Source organism: Eubalaena glacialis, chromosome 1, assembly GCF_028564815.1.
Source record: "Eubalaena glacialis isolate mEubGla1 chromosome 1, mEubGla1.1.hap2.+ XY, whole genome shotgun sequence".
In the NCBI taxonomy this organism is placed as follows: Eukaryota; Metazoa; Chordata; class Mammalia; order Artiodactyla; family Balaenidae; genus Eubalaena; species Eubalaena glacialis.
The window spans coordinates 79,432,853-79,459,981 of record NC_083716.1 but is presented as its reverse complement, the minus strand read 5'-3'; the positions used below and the strand labels follow the sequence as shown (position 1 = coordinate 79,459,981).

Genomic DNA, 27,129 nt, shown 5'->3' with positions numbered 1-27,129 from the left:
TAACGTCGTGAATGAAGTGGGCAGAATGCAGCCTGGAGAAGGCAGGGAGCCTGGAAGCTGGCTGGCTGCTGGAGGTGGGGGGCAGGGGGGGAGGCGCCCCTTGGCTTAGGAAATTATTGCCTGCCTGGAATGTGAAAATTGCCTCCACCTTCTTGTGAAGGTTTACTGTTCAGTCACACCTCAGCAGAGCATTTAGACAGGCGAGAGAACTCAGAAATCTAGTCCAACCTTGACACTTTACCTATGAATGGAATTTGACCCAGAGACGCCACGGATGAGTTCCTGATCAACCCCTGCCCCAGGACAGAGCGTGGTGGGGAACAGGTTTTGGCAGAGAGAGACTGTGCTCTCTCCTGTGCTTCTCAAAGCAATCTCAAGTGGTTGAGTATTGTTAGCTCCATTTCACAGAGAAGGAAACTGGAGTTGAGAGGGTTGTTACTTGCTAAATCTCTCAATCGGTAAAGACCAAAATGACCTCTCGACCACCCAGAGGTTTTATTCGCGGTGACGTGAAGATGCAAGATCTGCTTGTGAGGCGAGGGTCAGAGAAGTTCAATACTGCTGGCTCTACAGCTCTGTGCAGCCCCTGCCCTTCTGGGTCTCTCTTGGACCCAGAAGTTGATGCACTTTCAACAAGGTGGAGTGAGAGGAAAAGGTGGGTCATGAAATAAACCGGATTTAAATGAGCCTCCCTTGGGAAGAAAGAGACCTAAGGGAAAGCATTTCAAGAAAAATTGATACAGAGGTGGTACCCTGAAGGAAGGCACTTGTTTTTTGCCTTGTTAGTTATCATTTTGGAGCATTTGTTAAGAAGTCTGTGATTTGTTAAATATTCTAAGGTCCCCCCTTCTTAGACTATCTGCTGCCTCAAGCTTTTAGAGAATAAGACAGAGAAATTAACCTAAAATCGCTCTGCGGTCCTCAGCCCAGGAAGGGAGCCAGAAACATGGAGGACAGAGGCAGGCATTGGTTGGTAGGGGAGGGTTAGGACATTTGCACAGCCCCTGAGACGCTAGACCAGAGCCTGCCCGGCTGACCAGACTTCCCTTCTCGACCTAGTACATCAGGGCAGGTTTCTTCTCTTTTGTACGTCTTGTTCTTCCCCTGTTTATGAATGGCAGCACAGCTACATAGACACTACACTTTGACATAAAAATAACTTAAAAAATAGACTTTAGAGTTTTTATAGCAGTTAGCTCAGAGATCTGAAGATCATGCTATTAATTCCCTTTCATTCACTCACCCTCTAACAGATAAAAGATCAGAAAACAGTAGAAGTGGATTAATCCTTCCCTCTTGTGCTTACAGAGCTTTTGTTGAAAAGGACAAATTTTCAAATGTCAAAAATGACCTTAAAGACACACTATATCATTTTTTTCTTGCAACTCTCCAGAATATTGTTTCATCTTTTTCTTGCCTTTTCTTTCATCATGCTATCTGGCTTAAACGATTTTTAATCTTAGAGGAAGGGGGGGAAGAGGGATAAATGCTATTCTTTGAGTGCCTGGTAATTGCCAAGAACTATGCAGTCTCATAACCACAAAGCAATCTCATGTGGTTAAGTATCGTTATCTTCATTTTATAGATGAGGAAACTGGAATTCAGAGAGGTTAAGTTACTTGCTGAGTCACTCAATTGGTAAGTGATGGAGTAAGATTCAGGCCCTGGTCTGGCTAATTGCTAAGCCTGTGTTGTTCCCAGTCTACCTTAGAAAAATGAGTCAAGGCTGGTACAAGCTAATGGAGCACTGTCTTCTCACTTGTGTTAACTCATCTAAGGCTCACAGTAAACCTAAAAAGTAGGTGCTCTTATTATAATCCATGTTCTGCCAGTGATGAAAATGACTAGAGAGAAGTTAAATAATTTAACCCCAATCACACAGTTAATGAGGGGTAGGCTAGGTTCAAATCCAGACGTCCAGGCTACATAGAACCATGCTCTGAACCACCACCCTGTCTCATGAAAATGGAAATGAGAAATGTAAAATTACATAGAATGCACGTCTCCTTCTGTGTGTGTGTGTGTAGTGTGTGTGTGTGTGTGTGTGGACACATATACACACTTTCCACTTTACATCCTTCTGACCTGCATTGCATGGTTTCAAGGCCATAACCAAAAACAACCTACGTCTTCACGAATACTGCTTCCGAAACACCCAGTTTATCTCCAGGTGTTGGATTGACAGCATCTGTAATATGCTCATTGTCTGTCTGCACAGCGAAACTATAAACTCCCGAGAGCAGGTACCAGATGTGTCCTGTTCATCACTATTCCCTAGAGCACAGTGGCAGCAAGAATAGAACTTCGCTTAGTGAGCTTTCATTGAATGAAGCAATGAAGAAATGAATGATCAAACAAAGGAATGAATGCATGCTCCAACTGTCAGTAATATATATATATATATTTTTTTGTTGTTGTTGTTTTTTGGCTGCACCGCACAGCATGTGGGATCTTAGTTCCTGGACCACGGATCGAACCCATGCCCCATGCATTGGAAGGCAGAGTCTTAACCACTGGACCACCTGGAAGTCCCTCTGAGTAATATTTTTGCTACAGTAGATCATTGAAATTCTTCAGTTGGCTTACTCAGCCAAGCTCTATTCTATTCTAAGTAGTTACAATCAGCTCATTGAATCCCACAGAGCAACTACTACTTTTTACTCATCTTATAGATGGGGAATTAAGACCCCCTGAGGTTAAGTGAGCTGCCCAAAGTTGGGGCACCAAAGCGGCAGAGATAGGAGGTAAACACAGGCGGTGTGAGCCTAGCACGCCCACTGGTAAGGCTAGGCTGTGTGGCCCCTCACTGCGCTCGTTCACAGCTCTAGCCCAGGATCAAGCGCAGTGCTTGACACATAGTAGACCCTCCATAAACGTATTGAAGGAGAGAAGGAGGAAATTCCTTCATGTGTCCAGGACAGTTTAAGGCCATTTCCCACATCTGAATTCACTCATGGCATCGTGTATCTTACAAATTCAACTTGTATGATCTATGATGTAATCATACTAGATAATAGATGACCACGGAAGGGTTTACTTCCAAAGGTAGGCTGCCCAGTTCAAATGTACCAGTGGTTCCAGTTTCTTCCTGTGAAAATACAGGTGCAATTGATAAATGTTATTTTAAAATGATCATAAGACCATTGAATTGAATCTTTTATGAAGCAGTGCCAATTTTTTAAATATGCCTCTGCCTCAGTGTCTGACTTATGTGCATTACATAACAAAGTTTCAGACAGCTCCAAACCATATTTCAGGTCAACATGGCAAGTTTTGGCCTTCTTGTCTTCTTCAATACATGACATGGGAGAAAAAGCGTGACCTCTACTCCATGTTCAGGGTCTGTTCACTCCAAAATTTGTGGACAGTCCAAATACTTTGCTCCATGGTTTCAGCATGTAAACATTTTTTTGGTCACCTATTCAATATGCTACAACTTTGGTTTGTTGGGTAAAATCTAGAAGATGGTAACTAACCCATGAAACAAAAGTTATAAAGAAAAAATGTAAAGTCAAACATGTTGCATAAGAACATTTGAATACAGATGGAAATTGATGAATTGATGAATGAATTTCCCCCATCCACCTCCCCACCAGGGCTGTGCTCACACAGAAAGGTATGCTCACCCTATCCCTACCACCCACCACAGCGTAAAGCTTCTTATACTTCCCCATCAAAGTGCTCGGGAGTTATTTCAAACCATAGGCAAAACAACCAGCTGTAGAAGTAAAATGTGTTTGAGATCTTCTGCTTGATTTTAAAGAGGCATGTGAATCCTGCTTTCTCCTCAATAGCCATGTGTATTTTAATATCATCATAATGTTTAATATTAATAATTACCTATTTAATTTATATATTTGTTATTAATAACTTTTCAGATTAACAATTTAATATAATAATAGCTCACATTTTTAAGCAATTAATATATGCAGTGTATGGTCAAGGCACAGGCAGGAAACAGAATTTATCCCAGATAGCCAAGAGAAGGAATCTTAAGGGAAAGAATATCTTTAATCAGATATTTAATGCCATGTGGACGACATTAAAGGAATAAACAAGAGACACCCATACTAGACGGTGGGAAGTGATTACTGCTCCTGGGCTTTAAGTAACAAAGGGAAGACCTAGTGTTACCAGTGCCTGGAGAGCAGAACCTGCAAAGGAGGGGCCACCCAAAGGGAGCAGGAATTGGGAAGAGATATCATTTTATTGCCAGAGACAAAGAGTCAAAGTGACTGTGGAGAGAATACCCCTACCTCTCTCTTTGCTCTCAAATCTCTTGGTGGCACCTACCATTGGCCAAAGCCAGGCAGAAGCCAGGCACCGAGGGAGCCCAGGAAATGCTGCCCACAAGGGGTCAGCCTCCTGGGCACAAAGCAGGGCAATGAAGGCAGACATTGGATTGGGCTGGGGAGAGTGGCAAAGAGAGAATGACCGGGCACTGTGCTGCCTACTTTGCGTACATGTATATATCCCTATGAGGGAGGTACCATTTCCCTCATTTCACAGACGAAGAAACAGGTACGCAATTTCAACCAAGGCTGTCTGACTCTAGATTCTGTGCTCTTAATCACTACACTATTTAACCAAGCAGTATTAAAAATAATGTCTTAAAATTACTTACCTAGTTTAAAAAAAAAAAAAACTTAGCTTGTAAAATAAATGCTCAGTGTTTGCCACACGACTGTGACTTTACCATTGCTACTTTGATCACTTTGCCTTAATCTCATCAGCAATTTACCTTATGGTGAGTCTCATGCATTTTATGTTGATTCTGTGATCTGCAACTTGCAACCCATTTCTTGAATTCTGGAAATGTGCCTCGCTTGTCTATAACATAAATCTCCACGCATGGACTAAAAGCTATACTGTCAATTCTTACTTATTCACTCTTCAAATAATTCTTAATCATTTATGCTGTGTCAGGCATTATATGAAAACAAAGGGTTTTGCAATCTAAGAGGGAAGACTGTCAGGTGAATAATCACTAGAATGTGCTAAGTACCTCCGTCACGGTACTTGTGCGACCTTAAGAGAACAGAGAGGCGGAAACACTGCTTGGGTTGAGAAGGGGGCATTCCAAGACTGGGGGAAGAGCGTTTGCAAAGTCTTAATGGAGTAAAAGACTCCCAGGCAAGGGAACTACAGTGGATAATTACAAATGATTCAAGGTCAGAGTACGTGTAGGAAGTGGGAGGTAAACAGGAATAGGGCTTTCGATTGTTAGCAACAGCTCCCATCTCTTGGCAGGACAGCACGAACAGAGAACCCAGGACTCCGGTCCACTTGGAGATCTAGCTGGCAGGGGCTACGTTGCTTCATCAGGAAATGAATGGGCTCTGTCTTATCTTCTCCATCCTTGCAGGGTTTTGTTCAGGATTCAAAGTCCCAGAAGGGAAAGTGTGAGTGGCCCGGTTTGGGCAATGTAACCATCTCACTCAGAGGAAGACAAGGCACTTTGAGAGGACTCTCCAAAAGCAAATTGGGATGTTGACTAGCCTAAACACAATAAACGTCCTCTACAGTGGGTTAGATCCTGGGTCTCTATATGAAGGCGTTCTCCAGGAAGCAAAAAGGAACCACTGAAGGATTCTAAACAGTGGATGACATGGTTGGCTTCGTGTTTCAAAACCATCACTCTTAGAAACCACGTTGGAAGATGGACTGGGAGAGAAAGTTGTCAGAGGCTGATTTAACAGCTGAGGCAAAAATATATATTTGAAAATTTAACACCTAGAGAATTTTGAAATAAGGGGACCAATCTGAGAGATTAAGAAGCGCCATGTAAATGATGGGTGTGGGGATTAGTGGAAAGAAAGGTTGGGGATGGATTCCAGGTTTCCCCTAAGAGCTTATAAAGAATTGCTGTAAAATTAAGGGAAGTGTGCCTCACACTGCAGGATCCTCTAGAATAGTCCAAATTTCAAATATTGAATCTCATTGTTCTAATAAAACATAAAAAAATTTCCAAGAAACTCCAATTTAAAATATATTTCCAAGATTTCTTTTGCAATTGGATATGGTAGAAAGTTCTTTTGTCTGACTCAAATTTCCTGATTTTTGGTTTGGATAATATGATCATAGGTGGGTGAACATATGCAACAGAAACAAAGAGCAAGAGACCTATTCAATACCAGTATAGTGAGTAGTGGTACGTGCAAAGTACATGCCAAAGTTTTACTGGAAAAAGGCTTGTCCTCACCGAGAAGAGTCAGGGTTGATTATTAGGTTAAAGTGACCTTAGAAGGAAGGGGCCACATCCTTTGGCAACAACAAGCAAACATCAATCAAACCCCAGATGTACAGCTGGCTCAGACAGAGGCATGCCAACAGCTCTAATATCCACAACCAAATCCATCAGTGTGTATGTAAAGAAAAGCCACTACATTTCTAAATCTAGAGTGGTATGACCCACAGTATAAATACTTGGATTGATCACACAGATGCTGGCACCCACCAAGTGAAAGCTGAATTTACTCTCAACATCATGGACAGCAATAATTGTGGGCATTTCCTTCCATGAACCTGGTCCTCCAGACATCCTTGGAGGCTCAAAGAGGCTGCTTTTGAGTATTTCAGCACTCAGGATACTTTGTGCCCTGACTATTTCTCTTAGTTACACGCAGTCATGCATGTTCTTTTGAGACTGCTGAATTTGAATCAGAGTCTTAGAACTAGTCAAGAGGCCTTGAAGATCAGCAGGTAGAACCTCACACTTGCTGTAGCATTTAATCTACTAATTTTTCAGATGAAGAAACAGAGACTCCAAGAGGCTGAATAATAAGAGGTGGAGAGAATAGAGGATAAGAGCACACAACTTGAAGCCTGACTACTGATTAGCTCTGTAACCTTGAAGAGGTTCCTTCTCCCTGTGCCTGTTTCCTCATCTGTAAATGTGGGAGGATGATACCTATCTCATATGGTAGTTGAGAAGAATCAGTGAATTAAACCACATAAAGTGCTCCAAATAGCCTAACATAATAAGTGTCATACGAGTGCTTGTATTCATGAATATACCAAAGAACCCCACTACAACTGGGAATCTGATCCTACCTTTCCTATACACAATTAGAAGAAGAAAATTCTACCCATTGACAAATTTACAATGATTACGAATAGTTGTCATATACAGTATCCTTTAAGGATGTCTCATCAAAACCTGCATCTGAGTTCTTGAAATTCACTCAAGAAGAGCTCCTATAGTGACAAGCAGATATGATAACCAGCCCAGGAAATCAACAAAGTTCAGTGACACACCAAGTCTGAAAATTAACCTTTTTACCAAGTAGACCTGAATCTCTCCTCAAGGGTCGCCCGCACCCCACACCACACCAATATTTCTACAACTTGGCTCCATCTTCTGTCAACTATGGTATTAATGAACTGAAGGGTTGGATTTTGACTTAGATGTCATTCTTGGCAAGGCTGTTAGTTCAACTTTTCTTTGGCTGGTCAAGATTATTTTTCAACAAGTTCTTTAGCCCACAGTGTTACAGTATACCACCAAAGAAATCAAGAAATGAATATTGCTGTCCATCAACAGCTGAATGGATGAAGAAGTGCTCCAGGTACACAATGGAAAAGAAAAAAAAAAAAGAAATGAATATTGCTGTGGGTGGGAAAAGAAATACCAAATGGAACTCCTGTCATGCTGATAATTATAATCTACAACACGCTTGATTCACTAAGTGTGGCAAAAGAGTATATTTTATAAGAAGTTTGCAGCTGATGAATACCAAAGGCCAAAAACTCAATCTGCAAAGAGACTGCTTATGAGCTATGAGAATCATTTGCACTACAAGGTACTCCTCCAACCACACGACTAATAAAGTGAACTTCCTAGAATCGAAAACAGCACAGAAAATATCCAGCACCTTGAACATGCCTGGCTTAGAGTAGGTATCCAGTGAAAATTAACTGAATAAATCTAATTGCCATCAATGAAAAAATATCTCATATTAACTTGGATCTTTATTATGTGACCTAAGGTACTTGAAAGAAATGTGAGGAATTTCTTATGTAATTAACTCTTTGATATGAAATGGGTAAAAAGGAGCCCAAAGAATGAGATCTGATTGCTAGATAGCATAAAATAGAGGTTTAAAGAAAACAGATGAAGTTTTAAAACTCAAATCAAGAGGCAGGGAGCAAATATTTTCATCTTTAGCCTTTATTTCATGACCTACTGTTTAACATTTGAAATCCTGAGGATTATCAGGGTGACAAAAATGTTCTTTTTCCTTTAGAGATCAAGAGAAACCTTTTCAAGGATTATAGATGTGGGGCATCTGCTTTGTAAAATAGTCCAGCAGTTCCTCAGAAGTTTAAAGGAAGAGTCACCATATGACCCACTAATCCCACAAGTTGGTGTATACCCAAGAGAAATGAAAACATATGCCCTTGCAAAAATTGGTACATGAGTGTTCATAGCAGCATTATTCATAATTGACAAAAATAAAAACAATGTGAATATCCATCTCCTGATCAATGGATAAATAATATGTGGTATATCCATACAATGGAATATTATTTGGCCATAAAGAAGCCAGGCACAAAAGGCTATATATTGTATGATTCTTTTTATATGAAATTCCCACATAAAAAGTAGATTAGTATTGCCTAGGGCTGGCGGGAGGGGTGGTTGGGGGCAGGTTAGGTTGAGGGAAAATCGGAAGTAACTGCTCATGGGGATTAATGGGTACGGGGTTTCTTTTTAGGGTGATAAAATTGTTCCAAATTCATTGTGGTAATAGTGGCACAACTCTGTAAATATACTAAAAAATCATTGAATTGTAACATTTCAAATAGATTAATTGTATGGTATATGAACTATATATCAATAAGGCTGCTGTTAAAATAAGCTACAGCAGATGCAATTTTAGCTCTGCTTACAGTTTTTAAAAAGCTGTCCTAAAAACACAGCTTTTTCATTCATCTAGTAGAGCCATGAAGCTCCCTAGCATCGTGACAAGTTAGGGGCCAGACATGATCAGCCTGGAATAATCATGGAAAAATTGCAACCCCCGGAGAGAGGATTCCTTGTTTAAAGTAAGTTGTGATGTGCACCATACAAAGGACACAGAACATCAGAGAGTCTCACATTCTCTCTTTATTCTGCCATGAGAAAGTTTCCCTAAACCAGAGAAGTTATGTAGAAGCTATTTTTTATCAATCCTACAAAATTAACTCCCCACTTCTTCACTAAGCTGTAGTCACACTGTCCTTCCTAAGGGTTTGCTGAGCTCTACCTACCGCAGTGCCTTTGTACCTGCTGTTCTTCCTGTAGGAAGTCCTCACGTGTCCCCAGATCTCCACCTGGCTGGCTCCTCATCAGTCAAGCCTCTGCTCCATTGTCGCCTTCTCAGGAAAAGTTCCTTAGCTCCTCCTAGCTAAAATATTCTTCCCCCACATAAACCCTCCCTCTCATGGCTCCACTTCGCTTTCTGCACAGCATTTGGCACTACCTGAAACTCTCACGTGCTTATCAGTTTGTTGTCCGCCTCCCCCGGCAGAAGGCAAGCTCCCTGAGGATGGTACTGAGCAGCACCCTGTGGGGCTCCTGGGCACAAAAGCCTTTCTGTGTCCCCCATTTCTTGATTACAGGAAATAGGCTTCATTCAGCCTCCATGACCTTCCCTGAGTTCCAACCAGCAGCTTCAAAGAGTTGCTAATCAGGGAAGGGAGGGGATTCGGACAAGGGAGAAGCAGTCAAGAAACAAGAGTGCAGCCGTGGGGCAGGGTCCTGGTTCCCCATCAAGGGATACACGTAACAATATCTTTGAGCTGTTTTGCAGATACCAAAACCCCCACCAGGTGGAAGAAGTTAACGGTCTGCTGCCCACAAGCACGTAGACCCCAGACCGGTTGGAACCAGAAGTTTGATGATGCTGACTCCCAATTACCTCACCACCAACCAATGAGAAGAACGTCCACAAGCTGATCACGCCCTCCTCTTTGAACCATTACTATAAAACTCCTCACTACCCCCTCCAGGTCAGGACACACAATTTTGAGGGCATTAGCCTGCTGTGGCCCCCTTTTCCTGGCAAAGCAATAAAGCTCTTCTTTTTACTTCACCCAGAAGTCTGCCTCTGAAAATTAATTCGGTGTCAGGGTACCGAGGCCGGATTCGGCTTCACGGACAAGGACCGAAAATATTTCCCTGTGCCTACAAAGCTAGCAGATGGGCAGTGACCATTTGATAAAGATTTATTGAGTAAATGATCTCCATGGGGCAAGTCACAATCAACTTTGTAAACAACATCCGGAAGGTCAGCCTCTGTACCTGCCACACCTCAGACAGGAGTCCAGGGACACTGGCTCTTCAGGGAACAGTCTGTAGCCACCTCCAGGCTGAAAGGGCAAAGGGCTGAGACTGAAAACCCAGTTGGCCACTGAGAACTTCCTGCGCTCCTTCACTCATCTTCCCTCACCATGGTCCCAGGTCAGGTGGCGGAGCAGCTCTGGGGCCTTTCCTGTTGGTTTATAAATAAGTCTAGGCTCATTGCTGGTCCCAGAGTGGCCTACGTGGCAACGTGCCTTCAGCTTGCTCAGCAGGACCACTTGCAAGAAGGGCAGCAAACAACAGCCATGTAAAAGCAGCGCCGAACCGCAGCCCGCATCTGTGCGGTCACGTGCACACCACCTGCTTCAGATCTTCTCTCAAAGGACCTGCTGTATAGCACAGGGAACTCTGTTCAATATTCTGCATAACCTACGTGGGAAAAGAATCTGAAAAAGAATAGATACATGTATATGGATAACTGAATCCCTTTGCTGTACACCTGAAACTAACACAACATTGTTAATCAACTCTACTCCAATATAAAATAAAAATTAAAAAAACCAAAAAAATCCCCAAAAACCTTGACCCTGGTTTCTACAGAAGCAGTTTGTCCCAATCACGCCCCAAAGTTAGGAACTGTCCATTCTAACTCAGAATGGCTATCTGGCTTAGTTTTCTTGTTAAGTTATTTCATTCGAGTGAACACTTAAAGAATCACTAATGCTTCATCAACTGTAGAGTACTTGTCACTCAATTCCAGAAAACTCGTGTTTACCTAACCCAGACTGCATACATACATAGACGCCGTGGATATTGTTGCCACTTAGGAAAACAATCCTAAGGTAGGTAGTCACAGGTCCCTTACTTCACAGAACTACTCCTGTCTTCTTGATGTTTATAACAACGTCTTATAGATTTCTAGGACTCCTTTCTGTTATCTAGCTTCCTGTAAGTATCAGTCCAGTTCATTTAAGAGTCACAGTGTTTCTATGTGATACGTGAAGCTGATGGTATTAATGCCACATCTGTTTTTTTTTCTTGGTTCTGTTTTGTTTTAACACGGGAGGAGTAGGAGACCCAGAGAGGTTAAGCAACTTGCCCCGAGGTCACATACCTGTTCAGTGCCAAACAGTAGGAACACTGAGTCCGTGAGCTTCCCTCCACATCAGCACTTCTCAATGCATCTGAACCACTGGGGAATCTGGTTACAATGCAGATTCTGAATTCAGCAGCTCTGGGGGGTTGGGGTGGGGGGGAACTAGGATTCTGCACGTTTCCCAAGCTCCCAGGAGTCACTGCTCATGGTGGCCCTCAGAATATCTTTCACCACACCCTTCATAACACCCCAGGCATGTCCATCCTAATACTTCCCCCAATGGCCGTTGCACTATTTGGGTATTCATTCGTTTCCCCCACTAACCTATGAACTCCAGGAGAGCACGAACTATGTTGAATTCACTGGTTTGACCTGGGCGCCCAGCACCACACGTGCCAAAAAGGAACTGAACAAATATTTTTGAAGAGTGGAGGAAAAGTGACCTATTTCCAATTACAAAGCCACGTCGACTGCACATTAAGACTCTGATTTCTTACACAAAACAGAAACAGACTCACAGACTTAGAAAACAAACTTATGGTTACCAAAGGGGAAAGGTGGGAAGGGAGGGATAAACTGGGAGTTTGGGATTGCCATATACACACCACTATATTTAAAATAGATAACCAACAAGGACCTACTGTATAGCACAGGGAACTCTGCTCAGTATTCTGTAATAACCCAAATGGGAAAAGAATTTGAAAAAGAATAGATATATGTATAACTGAATCACTTTGCTGTACACCCGAAACACAACATTGTAAATCAACTATAGCCCAATTTGAAAGAAAAATTAAAAAAAAGAATCAATCGATCAATCAATCAATGAACATTTTTTTAATAGGCTATTCATCAAGTATCCTCTGTTGTCTGGAGTCACATTATAACATCCAGTTGTCATCGCCGGGTCCCCAAATAACATAACCAAATAAAAGCCCCGTAGGTTCAACCAGTTTATACCTACACTTGCTGCAGAACTCTGCCAGGGGTCAGGGGGACAGAATCACATCCTTGGGCCAACGGGATGGGATAACATGAGGTCATTCTAAGGGCAAGGGGGAGGTGTAGAACAGGCAGGGTGATGGAGGCTCGCTAACACTCAGCATCACCTGAGGATGCTGACGACAGCAGTCCTCCACGGATTGTGTGTTTTCCATATGCCAGGCACTCGGCTGCGCACGTTGCACCCGTCATCTCATGTCATCCTCTCGACAAACCTATGACACAGGCACTTATTTTATATGTAAGGAAGCAGAGACGTAAGGTTATTAAACCATAAGCGGTGAAGCCAAGATCTGGACCCAGGCAGTCTGGCTTCAGCATCCGTGCTTCTAACCACATTGTCGACCGCCTGGAAGCACACGGAAATGAAGCAATTGCCTGAGCCTGGGAGTGACTTGACGTCCCTGTCAACAGCCTGATTAATAGGCTCCAACAAATCCCAAATAGAGGGGCTTGGGGAGAAACACATCACATCCACATTATATCCAAAAGCACGTGTTCAACAATATTGTGTAGGGAAAAAAGAGATTCTGTTACAGCAAATGCTCACATAGTTTGACTCTGTTTGGCTTATGGTTAAATATACAACACCGCTGAAAGGTTAAGTAAGAGTCAGTGAAGTAATAAGTCTCAAAGGTCCCAGATTCCTTTCACACTTCATTAGGTCTCTTATGAAACCTTGCATTAATGTCTGGGCCAAATCTGAGAAGATGGTCATCACATGGAAGAGATCAGTATTTTATGAAACATGTGTGTCCAATGTAAAAAGTCAAAAAGTCTAAAAGACAGAGAGAACTTTGTTTTTCAAAGGCTTAAAGAGCAGAAGTTCAACAGTTATATTTTAACACTGTCAGAAAATGAGGGAGTCAAGAAAACTGTGGAAGAGAATGCATCGTCCATTTGGATATGAGCAAAGGGTAAACTTAATCTCTCTTTTCGATAGAAGATTTTTAAATGTGGAATAAGAAAATAAATCAGGGCAATACTGAAGTATAGCCATAGGGTCTTGAATAAAACATTATTGTGAAAAAACATTGAGCTCTACAGATTGTTTTTTAACCACACTTGTTTAATTATTATTTACCTTTGGAGGCAATATGATATGATGGATTGTGAAGGCCCAAGACCTGGTTCTGCCACTTCCTAGGTATGGTCTCCAGCTAGCATAATTCTTCAAGGATTCAGTGTGTTCATCTGTGAAATGGGAAAACTCACTCCTGCCTCCTAGGATTACTGGGAGCCTTACATTAAATGACATACTGTGAGCATTTAGTCCCAAACAGAAAATCAACACAGGTTGCACCTTGTTTTCTCTCCTTTCTTCCAAGTTCTATTTTCCCAAAAGAATGTTGTTTAAGCATTTCTATTCCTAACTTTAAGTTTTTGTTAGTAGAAACATAAAATTGTGGAGGGTTAAGAAAACCAATCTACCTACACACAGATGAAATGTGTATGTAAGAAAATGAGAATAAACTATTAGTATACAGTATGGAAAGATCATCTTATATTAAGCTTGATGTGTTAAAAATAGAACCATATAATAAACAACAAGGTCCTACTGTACAGCACAGGGAACTATATTCAATATCCTGTGATAACCCATAATAGAAATGAATATGAAAAAGAATGTATATATGTATAAATGAATCACTTTGCTGTATAGCAGAAATTAACATAACATTGTAAATCAACTATAGTTCAATAAAATAAATTTTAAAAATAAATTTAAAATTTTTAAAAATAGAACCATATAAAATTTCACATAGGTACGCATCCTTAAAAAACAACTTCACTCATAATTACACCTACAAATTTTAGTCAATCTATCAACTAACGATCATGTTAAAAATCAAGAAGTTTTATGACAGTAGTGTAGATTTTTGGAAAAAATTCCATTTCAATTTATGTGAATGTTTTATAAACCATAAAGTACCAAAAAATACACAATCTTGTTTTTATTGCAACGTCCTGTTGGCCTCTAGAATAATTGGAGATGTCATCAAATTAAAATCACTCAACATACTAAATTACAAAATTTTATTCATTGTAATTCAATATGAAATTCACATGTAAAGTAAGGGAAGTCAGCTTTCTAAGAAGTTATAACAACATATATAATAGACAGGAAGTCAACAAAGATTACAAACAAAATTTTTAGAAGTCTTCCCACAATTTCATCTTCCAGACTTGTGGGGTTAGTAGCAGAAATTAATATCCAGTTTTTACACGTCATATCCAAAATGCTCCTGCTCCCTAGGGGGAAAAAGAAAGAGAAAATATCCTTAAATGAACACATTTATAATCCTGATTCTCTAAACTCAATCTAATATTTGCACTGGAAAGAAACAGTGATCAAGAAATGTCTTTCAGGGCTTCCCTAGTGGCGCAGTGGTTGAGAATCCGCCTGCCAATGCAGGGGACACGGGTTCAAGCCCTGGTCCGGGAAGATCCCACATGCCACGGAGCAGCTAAGCCCATGCGCCACAACTACTGAGCCTGTGCTCTAGAGCCTGCGAGCCACAACTACCGAAGCCCGCGCGCCTAGAGCCCGTGCTCCACAACAAGAGAAGCCACCGCAATGAGAAGCCCGCGCACCACAATGAAGAGTAGCCCCCGCTCGCCGCAACTAGAGAAAGCCCACGTGCGGCGACGAAGACCCAATGCAGCCAAAAATAAATAAATTTGTAAAACAAACAAAACAAAAAACAGCTCAAGGAACTACCAGAATTACCCCTCTGTTTTCAATGTTATCCATAATTAGTTTATTTTTGAAGTCTTATCTGCAAAGTCATTTACAATCACTCTTATGGCATCAGTGAAATTGCCATTCTTCTAACCTGTACAGTGGGTGTTACCAGGAAATGAGAATTTGAGGACATGGAAAGAGGCATGTGATAAAATTTTTAAACATTAAACAACAAAAGGTTTTTTTCATTTCCCTGATCTTTCCTCAAAATCCTTTCTCATATTTTGGTCACTTAATCAGACATTAAATATTTTAATTTCTTCCACACTTCTGTGTTAATCAAACGGTTTTTTAAATATCTTAAATTTTTTTAAGTATTACGGAATTTTTAAAGATATTAATTTGTGGTCTGTTTAGCACACTGTCAGAACATTTCACATGCCTGTCAGGTAGGGAGTTTAGAACCATTCTTAACTCCTTTTTTCCAGGAATGTAAGGTCAAATGAGTTAAGTAATTTTCAAAGCCTTACATCCAAGTCCCTTATACACACTCAACTTAAAATCAGCATCAAGGGCTTCCCTGGTGGCGCAGTGGTTAAGAATCCGCCTGCCAATGCAGGGGACACGGGTTTGAGCCCTGGTCTGGGAAGATCCCCCATGCCATGGAGCAACTAAGCCCGAGCGCCACAACTACTGAGCCCACGCGCCATAACTACCGAAGCCTGCGCGCAACGAGAAGCCACCGTGATGAGAAGTCCGCGCACCGCGATGAAGAGTAACCTCCGCTCTCCGCAACTAGAGAAAGCGCGCACACAGCAAAGACCCAATGCAGCCTAAAATAAATAAATAAAAATAAATAAACTTTTAAAAATTTATTTTAAAAAATGAGCATCAATATTTTTAGAAAGTGGCAAGATTGGGGTGGGAAAATATTTTCTGCTATTTTTCACTCAAACCCAAAAAGGCAGGTTGAGTTTTAAGAGAGAAGGTGAAAGAGAGAGGGGGAGATAGATGAGATTTATACAAGTATCATCTTCTTCCACTTTTAGCAATCTTGATTAATTTCTGTAATAACTAACCCCCTTCCTAAAGGAGGGAATGACTCGCCCCAATTTCACAGCAATCACTGGCAAAGTAAACGCCTAGAATTTCCCTTAAGTTCAACAATTCCTTGTGCCTATGTTTGGGAAAGAAGGGGTAAGAATAACACATGGGTTCGCAAAGCAATTTTCCTTCCCTCCTATGGCCTCCACCTCCATCTTGTGTTCCTTCAGTCTGTGCTCTGAGGGGTACCTTCATTCTTCTCCAATAGCGGTAAGAGAGAGACTGAATAGGAAGCGGGGGAAAGACCAGACAACTGGTGGGGGTCGAAGAGTGCGCAGAAACCCGTCTCTCACCTGGCTTAATCCCGGGTAGTGGTAGATAATGCTGCTCCTGGGTTTCCTCTCCAGCTGCTCTTGCTAGAACAAAGTGCATTCAGCACAGGTGGTCTCTTAGCAACCCTGGTTCCTGTGTCAAAGCACAGTGAAAGCTTTTATTGGATGCTGAGGTGGTCTGTGAAGTGGACGGGCAGGGAGCCTGCCTGGAGAAACTCTAAAATTTCTCTCAAAGAAGTCAGGAAGGAGATGTCGAAGAGTGGAGTTTGGCAAATGTGACACGTTGATTTTAACATATCACAGAATTGTATAGCTGAAAACTAAACTTATCACAAAAAGTTTAAACTGAATTCTATAATTTTCCGGGCAGGCCAAACATTTGCCACGCTTTTATTTTTTTACTTTATTTTTTGGCCGTGCCACGGGGCATATGGGATCTTAGTTCCCCCACCAGGGATTGAATCCACACCCCCTGCAGTGGAAGCAGGGAGTCTTAACCATGCTTTTAAAACAATAGGTCTCAGGGGGTGAGGGAATGGAAGAGATGTGTAAGGGTTACATATGTGCAACGAGTAGATAAATAAGTCCTGGAGACCTAATACACAGTACAGTGAGCATAGACATAAAAGTGTGTTATAAACGTTAAACTTCCTAAGAGACTAGATTTTCATTGTTTCCAGCACTAGAAGCATTAGAAAGTGCAGGAGTGAATTTATTACAAAAGACCAGGCTGTAACATTCAGCCATAAATGGAAAATTATCCAACAAAATGATGGTTATTACAACTATGAAATAATAGAAAATACTACTTAGAAAATTATGTTACAATATTTAATTATGATTAAAAGCCATACCTTACAAACACCCATTACACTCCTGGACAAGCATGGATAATCACACCAGGACACATATCCAAACATTATTTGTAATATCCTCAACTTAAAAACAAACCAAACGCCCATCAGTAGATAGATAAATGCATATAATGGAATATTATACAGTAATGAAAATTAAGCTCCAGCTACATACAAAAACAGTGGTGAATTTTACAAACATAATATTGAATTTTTACAATAATGAAAATTAAGCTCCAGCTACATACAAAAACAGTGGTGAATTTTACAAACATAATATTGAATTTTTTAAAAGCAAGGCACAAAAGAAAATGCACAGTGTAAATATATTTATGTAAAGTAGGAAAACAGAGTTAAAGGTGCATGGTTTAGGGGTGTATATGTGGGTGGCAATGGTGTAGGTGGTGAATTGATCAAGAAAAGCAAAGGAATGGCTACCATAAAATCAGGGTAGTGGTGGTGTTAGTGAGGGGAAGGGAAGGGCTGCGTGGGTGTGGGGAGCCTCCAGCAGTATTTCACTTCTTGTCCTGGTTGGTGGTTACATTGGCAATCGCTTTTTAACTACTTGCTAAACTGCACATAGAAATTTTATAGGCTTTTCTGTAGGTATGTTAGACTTCACAATCGAAATATTTAAAAAAAAGGAAACAGGACTATCTACAAATGTCAATAATGGTCATAGTGGTCGAGTTTGGGTGAAGGACTATATGTGATTTTTTTTCCTTGCTTTTTCCATTTCTCCCATTTTCATTTAAAAGGATGTTGCTTATGTAACTTCAGAAAACTAAAGAAAGTAGTCCCATAACTGCCAAGTCCTCTTTCTTTCCCATATACTTAAAAGTAATGTATACTGATTTTATTTTTGTCAAACCAATCATTTTAACAAATATGAATTCGGGAAAATTAAATGTCAGTGAAAGATTTTAATGAAAATATTTAACTTACACTTTATCCAATAAATTACATATTTTCATTAAAATGTTTCACTGAGACATTTCATTTTCCTTGAGTTTACATTGTCTCTTTGGCTAAAGACCATGTTCTTGTCTCATTCAAAATGTTCAGGAGAAACAGGAATGTGGGTGGCTTCTGTTTGGTTCTTCTCAGTGTTCGATCTGTTTCTAGATCTAAATCATTGGAAGGACATGAATCTGTACCATCATAAGTTTACTAGCACACTGAGATTTTACTGTGGATTAAAATTATGATTGTCACAGTGTTTGATTTACATTTTGCCTAATTAGTTCTTACTTACTTAGCTAGAAGCTTGGTAATCACATGTTTTTTCTTTGCAGGGACATTCTTTTAGAGGAAAGGCTATTTAACAGCAGCATTTTCAGGAAAAAAATGATTTGTAGTGTTTTTTTATCGGATAAAACATGTACTAAATAAATGTAAAAAATAAATTAATTAATAAATAAATTTGAAACAAGCTAGGACACTTCTAAAAGTATGCTAGAATGTATTGAGTGTGACTATCTCAAGACCGTGGTCTTATCTTGAACGCAGTATTTAAAAGTCGTAGCTAAAATAACATCACCTCCAATTTCTGATATAAGACATCCTAGGTTATAGAAAAATGGTACCGGTTTTAGTACCGGTTTATAGAAAGATGAACCGGTTGCAGGGCAGAAATTGAGACACAGATGTAGGGAACAAACGTACGGACACCAAGGGGGAAAAGTGGCAGGGGTGGTGGTGGTGGGATGAATTGGGAGATTGGGATTGACATATATACACTAGTATGTATAAAATAGATAACTAATAAGAACCTGCTGTGTAAAAAATAAATAAAATAAAATTTAAGACATCCTAGGTTATTTGAGGCCTAATATATTTCATGTTGAAATTTCAGATAACCGCAAATAATTTTCCCTCCCATTTGAATGCCTCTACATTCCTTTCTTTTCCCTATTTCCAAAAGGCACTGAGAATCAATTTATTTCGTAGAAATTAATTTATAGAATGTTATACTTAAAATAGCATGAATACTCTCTTATCTAGTTTTATAAACTTGTCTTTATTATATTTTCTTTTGATTCCATCAAGAGTCCAAATAATCTAAATCCAAACTGACCTGTTCATTGAATGGTTGAATAGTGGAATCCCATAAGGTAAGTTAGACTAATGGCGAGTAGCAGTAACTTTTGGTCTCTGTGGGTTGAACTTCATTGCATTCTCTGTTCTTCACCCTGCCATCAGTTTGTAGGCTCTGACCTTTCAAACCTTCATAATCTTGTTTTTATATAAAACAAAGTTTCTCAAGTCAACTCTGACTCCTGGGACCATAGTGCATTTGCTAAATGGCTTGGTCCCCTGGCAAAAACAAAACAATGCAAAACAAACAAGTAAAACCCCCTCTATTATATAAAATTATTACTGGTACCAAGGCTTCACCTGTTTCTCAATCTCTCTCAGCCTCTACTATTTCCCCTTATTAGGTGTGGATTCCTGGTCAAGACAAAGAACAGAACATACTTTGCAAAGTCTCTTTTTCAATCAAAAGAAAACACTTTTCATTGGATTCAAGATTATAGTCTTAAACACATGAGTCACACTTCAAAAATATTTCCTTTTTTGATAAGAATTTGCTAATCCTACTCCTTGTTTCCATCAATATCTAATGGTCAAGATAATATTGACAGAAGTTCCCTAGAGACAAATGTTGAAACATGAGACACTCTTGTTGAAATCTGTCCACTCTTGCTGAATAGGTCACTTAAGTAAAGTGTAATAATTACCATTTATTAAGGGTCTAGTTATGTGCCAGGCTGTGATTATGTACTATTGAGGGATGGAGCAACTGCCCAAGGTTCTATGCTGGAGCCTTGATGCTGCTAACCCAGGACTCCCATCCCCAGATGCCACTCTGTTTCAACTACATGGATTTATTAATGTTTTCAAATGAAAAGGAAACGGACTAGACTGAAATGGAAATATCCACATGTAATTATCAATGGCCACTCTTCTTCCTCAGTCCTGGCTCCTTTCTATATATGTGAACTGCTGGTTGAACAATGGGATGGATAGTCTTGCAGTTATCCCTCTGGGCCTGAGAACCCTAAATTTGCCTGAATAGTTTTACAATAGTCAGTTTTATTCATATCAAAACAATCTGCTCTTTGTAAATGGATCACTCACAGGCCACTACTACGAGCTTACTGTCTAGCAACCCGATTAGGTGAAAGTTCAGTTTTTTTAATCTATGTTTTATTAGCTTTTACTCTCTGCAATTTTATTTTCTTTTATTATTAGTTTGTTATCTACCCACTGATCAACTTATGACTGACAAGTTCCTCCCCTTGAACTTTTTTTTTTTTTTTGGCTGTGCACGTGGCTTGTGGGATCTTAATTCCCCGACCAGGGATAGAACCCATGCCCCCAGCAGTAGAAGTGCCGAGTCCTAACCACTAGACCGCCAATGAATTCCTCCCCTTGATCTTATTAACATTAGCTGGACAGAGAAATAACAAGAATGCTTCCAGGACTTGGTGGTTGAGAGATGGGTCTGGAATAAGACTGATAGGGTTTGACTTGGATCTGCCACTTACCGTGAGACCTTGGACAAGTTACATTAACTCTAGGTGCCTCAGTTAGCACGTCTATAAAATGGAGATGATAATAAGAGTAGAGTAGTGTGAGAATTAAATGAGATAATATCAATACTTGTGCCAAGTGAGTGCCTGGTGCCTAGTGAGTGCCTAGTGAGTACCTACTAGGTACAAGTCACTCTTAATAAGCAACAGTGACTATCATTGTTAATTATATTCTACCGTATTACCTCCTAGATGGTACCCCTTGAATACATCAATCTTCTCAGTTTCTCTTTGGACACCCAAACATGCAAAACTGTCACACACCTACTTATCCTTTGAAACCCAACATACCTCCTCTGTGATCCTTCCTGACATCCTCAGGCAGAATTTATTGCCCACTTGCTGTGACATATTGCAACTGACAACCGTGTATTGTGGTTATTTGTTTGCATGCCACCCCCCATTGGCAGGACTGTCTTCCTAGAAAGTGGGGATGGCTTTACCCATCCTGGATCCCAGTGCCTCATGGTATTGGATGTTAATCAGTTTTCAACAAATATTGATTTAATAACTGCACATCAAGTAGAAGCTTTCTTGGAAGACTGAAAGTTCATTTTGTTCAAAAGATGATTACAACAAGAAAAACCATCTATTAAGTCTACTTTTCCCACAAATTTTTATTCTTCAAAAATAAAATCACGAAGTTGGGTATTTTCAATATTGTCTCCATATGGAAAATGTCTCTTTCCCATAAAATTTATGTTTGATAGTTATCTTTTAGAAACTTGAGAAATCATATGGGAATTATATCTTGTTGAAGTTTTTGCTTTTGTTTTTATTTTTTTGCTTGTAATTAGGGAAGCTAGTCAAGTTGTTGGAAGGCAACAAGTGTTTGGCACTGGCCTACAGGGTTTCAGGATTCGAAGTGTCCTGCTGGGATGGCCACTGTTTCTCTGGCATAATTGAGATTTGTCCCCTTAAGATTCCAGAAATAGACGATGGTGTGGTAGGACAGGAGACATAAACTGCTCAAATATGAGTCATTCAGAAGTCAACTGAAACTCAGGCATATTCAACAGTAAATGGGTTTTGTGTGTTCCGTAAGCTTCTAAAATGGAGTTCAAGGTGCATTTTCTGAACTAATTATGTGAGGAATTACATGAGGAAGGGAATTTAACAGACATCTGAGAAATTAACTCATCAGTGATATGAGCACTGTATGCGAGAAAGCTTGAATGAGAATAATAATAAATGGCATATGGCTTGACACTTAAATGATTACAGGCATGATTGTTATACCTTGTTTCCTGATTAAGATACGATTTCAAGGAGATCTTTCTCTCTCCAGCTAAAAAAAACCACTGTAGTGGAAAATCTGAAAGATTACAGAAATGTTGGCACTGGAAAAGAAATTTGAAATTTCTTAAAACTTCTCATTTGACAAACGAGAGAAGGCACCTTGCCTGAAGTCACACAGGTACTTTTCTTCTGAGCTACTATAATAATTGCCTCAGCGAGTTTTTGACATTTATGATAAATTGGATTCTGCGTTTCACCAGACTTGGTTATTTGAAGATATTCTACCTTCATCACCTCCCAACTGCTTTGATTCAGGCCAAGGTAAGACCAGAGTGTCCAGAATAGAATAAGTCACAAGTGAAAACTGGAAAACTTGGCAGGTCAGACTCACAAAACTTGACAAAGTGGACTTCGCCTGGAAACAGAACCACGTGCCTCGTCACAGATGGTGGGTCAGCAAGGTTTGGGAGCCGGATGAAACTGGTTTGCGATCCTGGTTCTGGCTGGTATTAGTGCTGGAGCCGTGGACCAGGCATTTCACCTCACCTGTTACCCCATCTGGAGACAATCTGCTTTGCAGGGGATTGAAAGGATTTTATTCGTAACTACAGTTAAGAAGGGCCTACACACATTGTGATTTTAATCTCATAAAGCCTTATGAGGTGAGTTACTAATTCTCCTATTTCCTTAGTTGGAGAGATTGATGACCCGAGACTTTAGTGAGCTATTCGCGGTCACACAGCGGGGATGACTGGGGATTTGAACGGAAGTGTGTTTGGCTCCAAAGCCTTAGCCGCTGCAGCATCTCAGGATTGGTAAAAGAGGCGAGCCAAGAGCCCAGCATGCTGCCGGGCACTTGGTAAAATAATGGTTAGGGTATGACAAAGCATTGGAGTCAGAAAGGTGGCCACTTCCTGCAGCCCAACAAGGAGGGAGAGAGGTGAGCACGGACTCAATGCACGAGGGCAAACAAATGGACCTCAGCGACGGGAAGCCCTGGGAAGCTGAGGCAGACGCACAGACATGCAGGCCACAGGCCACTGTTTGGCCTGGCAGCACCCATGAGGGTCCACCCGATCCCCCCGGGGGTACCGGGGGGGGGTCCCAGACCTGTGTGGAATCCCTCTACTTTTCTCCTCTTCAACTGTACCTCTCATGCTTTCTCTGCAGGTCAATATCTGTCCAGTTTGGGCCTTCCCAAGCCATCTATGACCGTGCCTCAAATGTTCTGAGTAAATATTCCGGCCCTAAAATGAACTGTTTTTCTACATACGAACAAGCACCTCCCCTTAATCAGCCACTACCAAGACTCCCAAAGGCTGAGATTTCCCGCTACCCCATTCCTGCCCCCAAATAGGAGATGGCATGGCCCCTAAGAAGACATAAATTACTCAGTTACAGGCACTTTACATTAAGACAGATTCCGGAACCAAAATAATCAAAATGTTTTCAACCTTCTCCCTGCCAAGCTCCCCAGCCCTCGCCAAGAATCACAGCTGCAGCGCACTCTCACGAGGCCAGATGAACTGCCCAGAGCTGTGGCCCGGGAACCTCACAGGGCAGTGCCGCTCGCCGCCAGCTCTTCCATGTGTGACAGAGCAGGAGTGGGGCTGAGGCCAGGTGCTTATTTGTCGCGTTTGGGGATTTTATCTGCGGAACTCACATATCCAAACGTGTGTCATTCCAGGTTTGGGGTGGAGGAGAGGTCTCCGGACTGTTTGACTTCGTAAAAGCATTTGGCAAAACCTTTAAACTCCCTTCTCAGCCTGCAACACACACGCCTCTGCCTAAATTCACTGGTGGCAGGTTTTTACCTATTATTAAGGTGCAGATTTGATTTCTGAAACCAGCGAAGTGTTATCTGGAGTCAAGTTTAGCTGAGAAGGTAGACGGCCAGGTTGGAGAACAGAATTTCAAGTTCAATGAAAAACTGTGACCTCTTCTAAGGCCAAATTATATTTCTTTTTTTTAAATTAATTAATAAATTTATTTATTTTTGGTTGCATTGGGTCTTCATTGCTGCACATGGGCTTTCTCTAGTTGTGGCGAGCGGGAGCTACTCTTCCTTGTGGTGCACGTGCTGGTGTCTTCTCTTGTAGTGGAGCACGGGATCTAGGCGCGCGGGCTTCAGTAGTTGTGGCACGTGGGCTCCGCAGTTGTGGCTCACGGGCTCTAGAGCGCAGGCTCAGTAGTCGTGGCGCACGGGCTTAGTGGCTCCACGGCATGTGGGATCCTCCTGGACCAGGGATCGAACCCGCGCACGTCCCCTGCATTGGCAGGCGGACTCTTAACCAGTGCGCCACCAGGGAAGTCCCCAAATTATATTTCCAGCATTTAGCACAGGGCTTGGAACAAAACAGGTGCTCAATTTTAAAAAAACTGGAGGCGGGGAGGATGAGATGCGACTTTATGGTGCGTTTTTCTGTGCCTCAGAAGCTTGTTGCTTAGAAGGTGAACCCAACGGGGAGCCCTGAAAAGCACTGAATCGTTTTCTAAGAATGTACAGCTCTCAAGGGGAAGTCTGACCAATAATGCCCACTTTCAGTGGATAAGTATTGGACGTGATGGCCCTGTGGAATGCCAGCCAGATCCTGTCTGTACTTGTCATGTACCATGGAACAAGCCCATTCTGACTTGTAACAGAGTTACTCATGAAATGACTTCTTTCTCCTACCATATTTAGAGTTTACTGACCCTTTGCTAATCTAGCACTGTGTGTTCACACAGTGGGAATTAAATAAACATTTGCAGAATGACAGCTTGCAGTGGAAAACAAAAATCTCATCCTGTCTCCTGAGCATACAGGGTACCACTTTGGGAAGCAGGTATTCTCTGAGACAACCGTCCTTTCTGTCCCATCCAGACACAGAATCGAAGCTAGCAAGGGGGGAAAGCAGTCCTTTGGAACCACAGAAGCACATAACCAAAAGAGAAAGTTTATTTTTATTTATTGATTTTTGGCTGCACCTCGCGGCATGCAGGCTCTTAGGTCCCCGACCAGGGATTGAACCTGTACCCCCTGCACTGGAAGTGCAGAGTCTTAACCACTGGACCATCAGGCAAGTCCCAGAAAAATTTTAGAATGCTGATTATAGTAGAGCAGATAAGTTTATTAAAACAATAGTTTATGCTTTGAAATTGTTTTGATGAAGTTCCCCGTCATCATTGATCTTAGCCGTAGCCTAATGTCCTGAACTAACCATACGCCATCCTCCAATGCCCCCATCCTCAGCATTCCCACTGCTGATACCATCCTAAGGATGAAGTTATTAAAAGCAGTAAAAGCCAATTATTGTCTCTACAATTTAAAGTTTCCCATCAAAGACCACATTGGAGGCTCCAGGTTAAGAAGATTCAGGAAAAATTCAAATGAGGGATTTCATCAATAATATTACCATACTTGGCCACTTAGATACATTATGAGTAAAACCCACCACTCTGTCAAACAGGTTATAACTCTCATCTCACAAACAAGGAAACTGAGACTCAAAGAGGTTGAGTACTTGCTTAAGTCACACAGCTTGTTGAGCCAGGGCTCAATAACAAGCAGGCATCTGCCTCCTTCCACTTCCCTGTGATGCCTCCCTTATTTAGAAGCCTGATGCACATGTTCAAGAGAATTGAACATATGTAACCAAAGCAGAAAAACTGTCTTAGTCCATAGTCCTGAGGAGGGACCAGAGTATCAGCTTTCACCTTTCCTCAGAGGACCGGGTAGGGCACCAGCTTCAGGGTCCTCCTTTTCCAGACAGAAAACACAGTGACCTACTTTGCAGGACTCTCAGAAGCAACCATTATCAAAAAGGCTACAAAGACAAAGCCTTTGGCTAAAATCTCAGGAAGGCAGTGAATCTGTGGAACATGACAGATGCCCTCTCTGAACCAAATCTCAAACATGGAAAATGACAGGGCCCAAGTCTCCCATCCAACATTCCCCTGCAGACACTTTCCATATGTGAAATTTCTCTTTGGAATCACTGAAATCCTCTCTTTAGGGAGGAAACACAGAAAGGCGGAAATATCTAGCATGGCCACAAGGCTGGCTCAAGTCGTTGAGATCTTATTAACCCCTTGCTTCTCCTCCTGCCTTTACTGAGCCAGAAGGAAATGGAAGGAATCGAATTCTAATTCTTTGATCAATCTTATAAGCAGCCTTATAAAAATTGGAAAGACGTTGAAATGCAGGGAGGGGAAACAGGCTTTCGGCGTCTTTGCGCTTACTATATTCCCTCTACCAGAAGGAAGCAAGATTACCGCTAAACTCTCCTCCTTCGTCAACATTTTAAAAGCCACGTTTTTTAAAAAACCAAAACTTACTGTTCAGGGGTTTGATAAGCGAAGTCCAAAGTCAAGGAGATGGTCTCTCTTTTGTGAAAAACACCATCTGATCCTGGGTGGCTTGGGAGGCTCACTGGGCTGTTATTAATAACTGGCTGAGCACTTTGCCGAGAAACCTGAGCCAGGCTGTCACGGGAGGAGAGTGGGGAGGAACTGACAGACACAGGTGGGATAAATTATGACAAAAATACCCTCAGGCCCACACAGGAGCGCAAATAACCCATGAGGAGGGGATGGGCCCCTCCACAATCAATAGACTCTTAGGTCAAAGGTCCTCAGGGTTCAACAATCAACTAATCAAAAACTCTTTCTTACTCTCTTGAAAAATGTCATGACTCCTGTAATGTCATACTTTCCTTTGTTTTTCTGAGTAATGCTTTTCCATGGATATTCGAATATCTTCTCAAACTATGCATTTCTGCCTTGTTTACTTTGACTTCCTCCGTTTTTCAAATATATAGACAAATGGATTTTCAAATGCACGTGAGCGATTTGTTGAGGTTTGTTTACCTGTGAGCGTATGTTTACCTCTTTCCCTTAATGATTCCAAAACCGTTCCTGGCAAAGTGTATGTATGTGTGTGCTCGGGGGTGGGGAGGTGGAGCTGGTCTTGGGACAGCATCGTACATACGAGGGAAACTGTAGAATTTAAGTCCG

At 41.3% G+C, this 27,129-nt stretch overlaps 1 protein-coding gene across 1 annotated transcript; it reads right to left on the bottom strand.

Annotated features, from left to right (window-relative positions):
* Positions 1 to 14,475: 14,475 nt before the first annotated feature.
* Positions 14,476 to 26,600, bottom strand: MRLN (myoregulin). Its single transcript, XM_061198080.1, has 3 exons — positions 26,452 to 26,600; positions 16,467 to 16,578; positions 14,476 to 14,636 (listed from the first exon to the last, which is right to left on the bottom strand). The coding sequence occupies exons 2-3, from the start codon at positions 16,543 to 16,545 to the stop codon at positions 14,476 to 14,478; spliced, it is 240 nt and encodes a 79-aa protein (XP_061054063.1). The 5' UTR covers positions 16,546 to 16,578; positions 26,452 to 26,600.
* Positions 26,601 to 27,129: the final 529 nt, after the last annotated feature.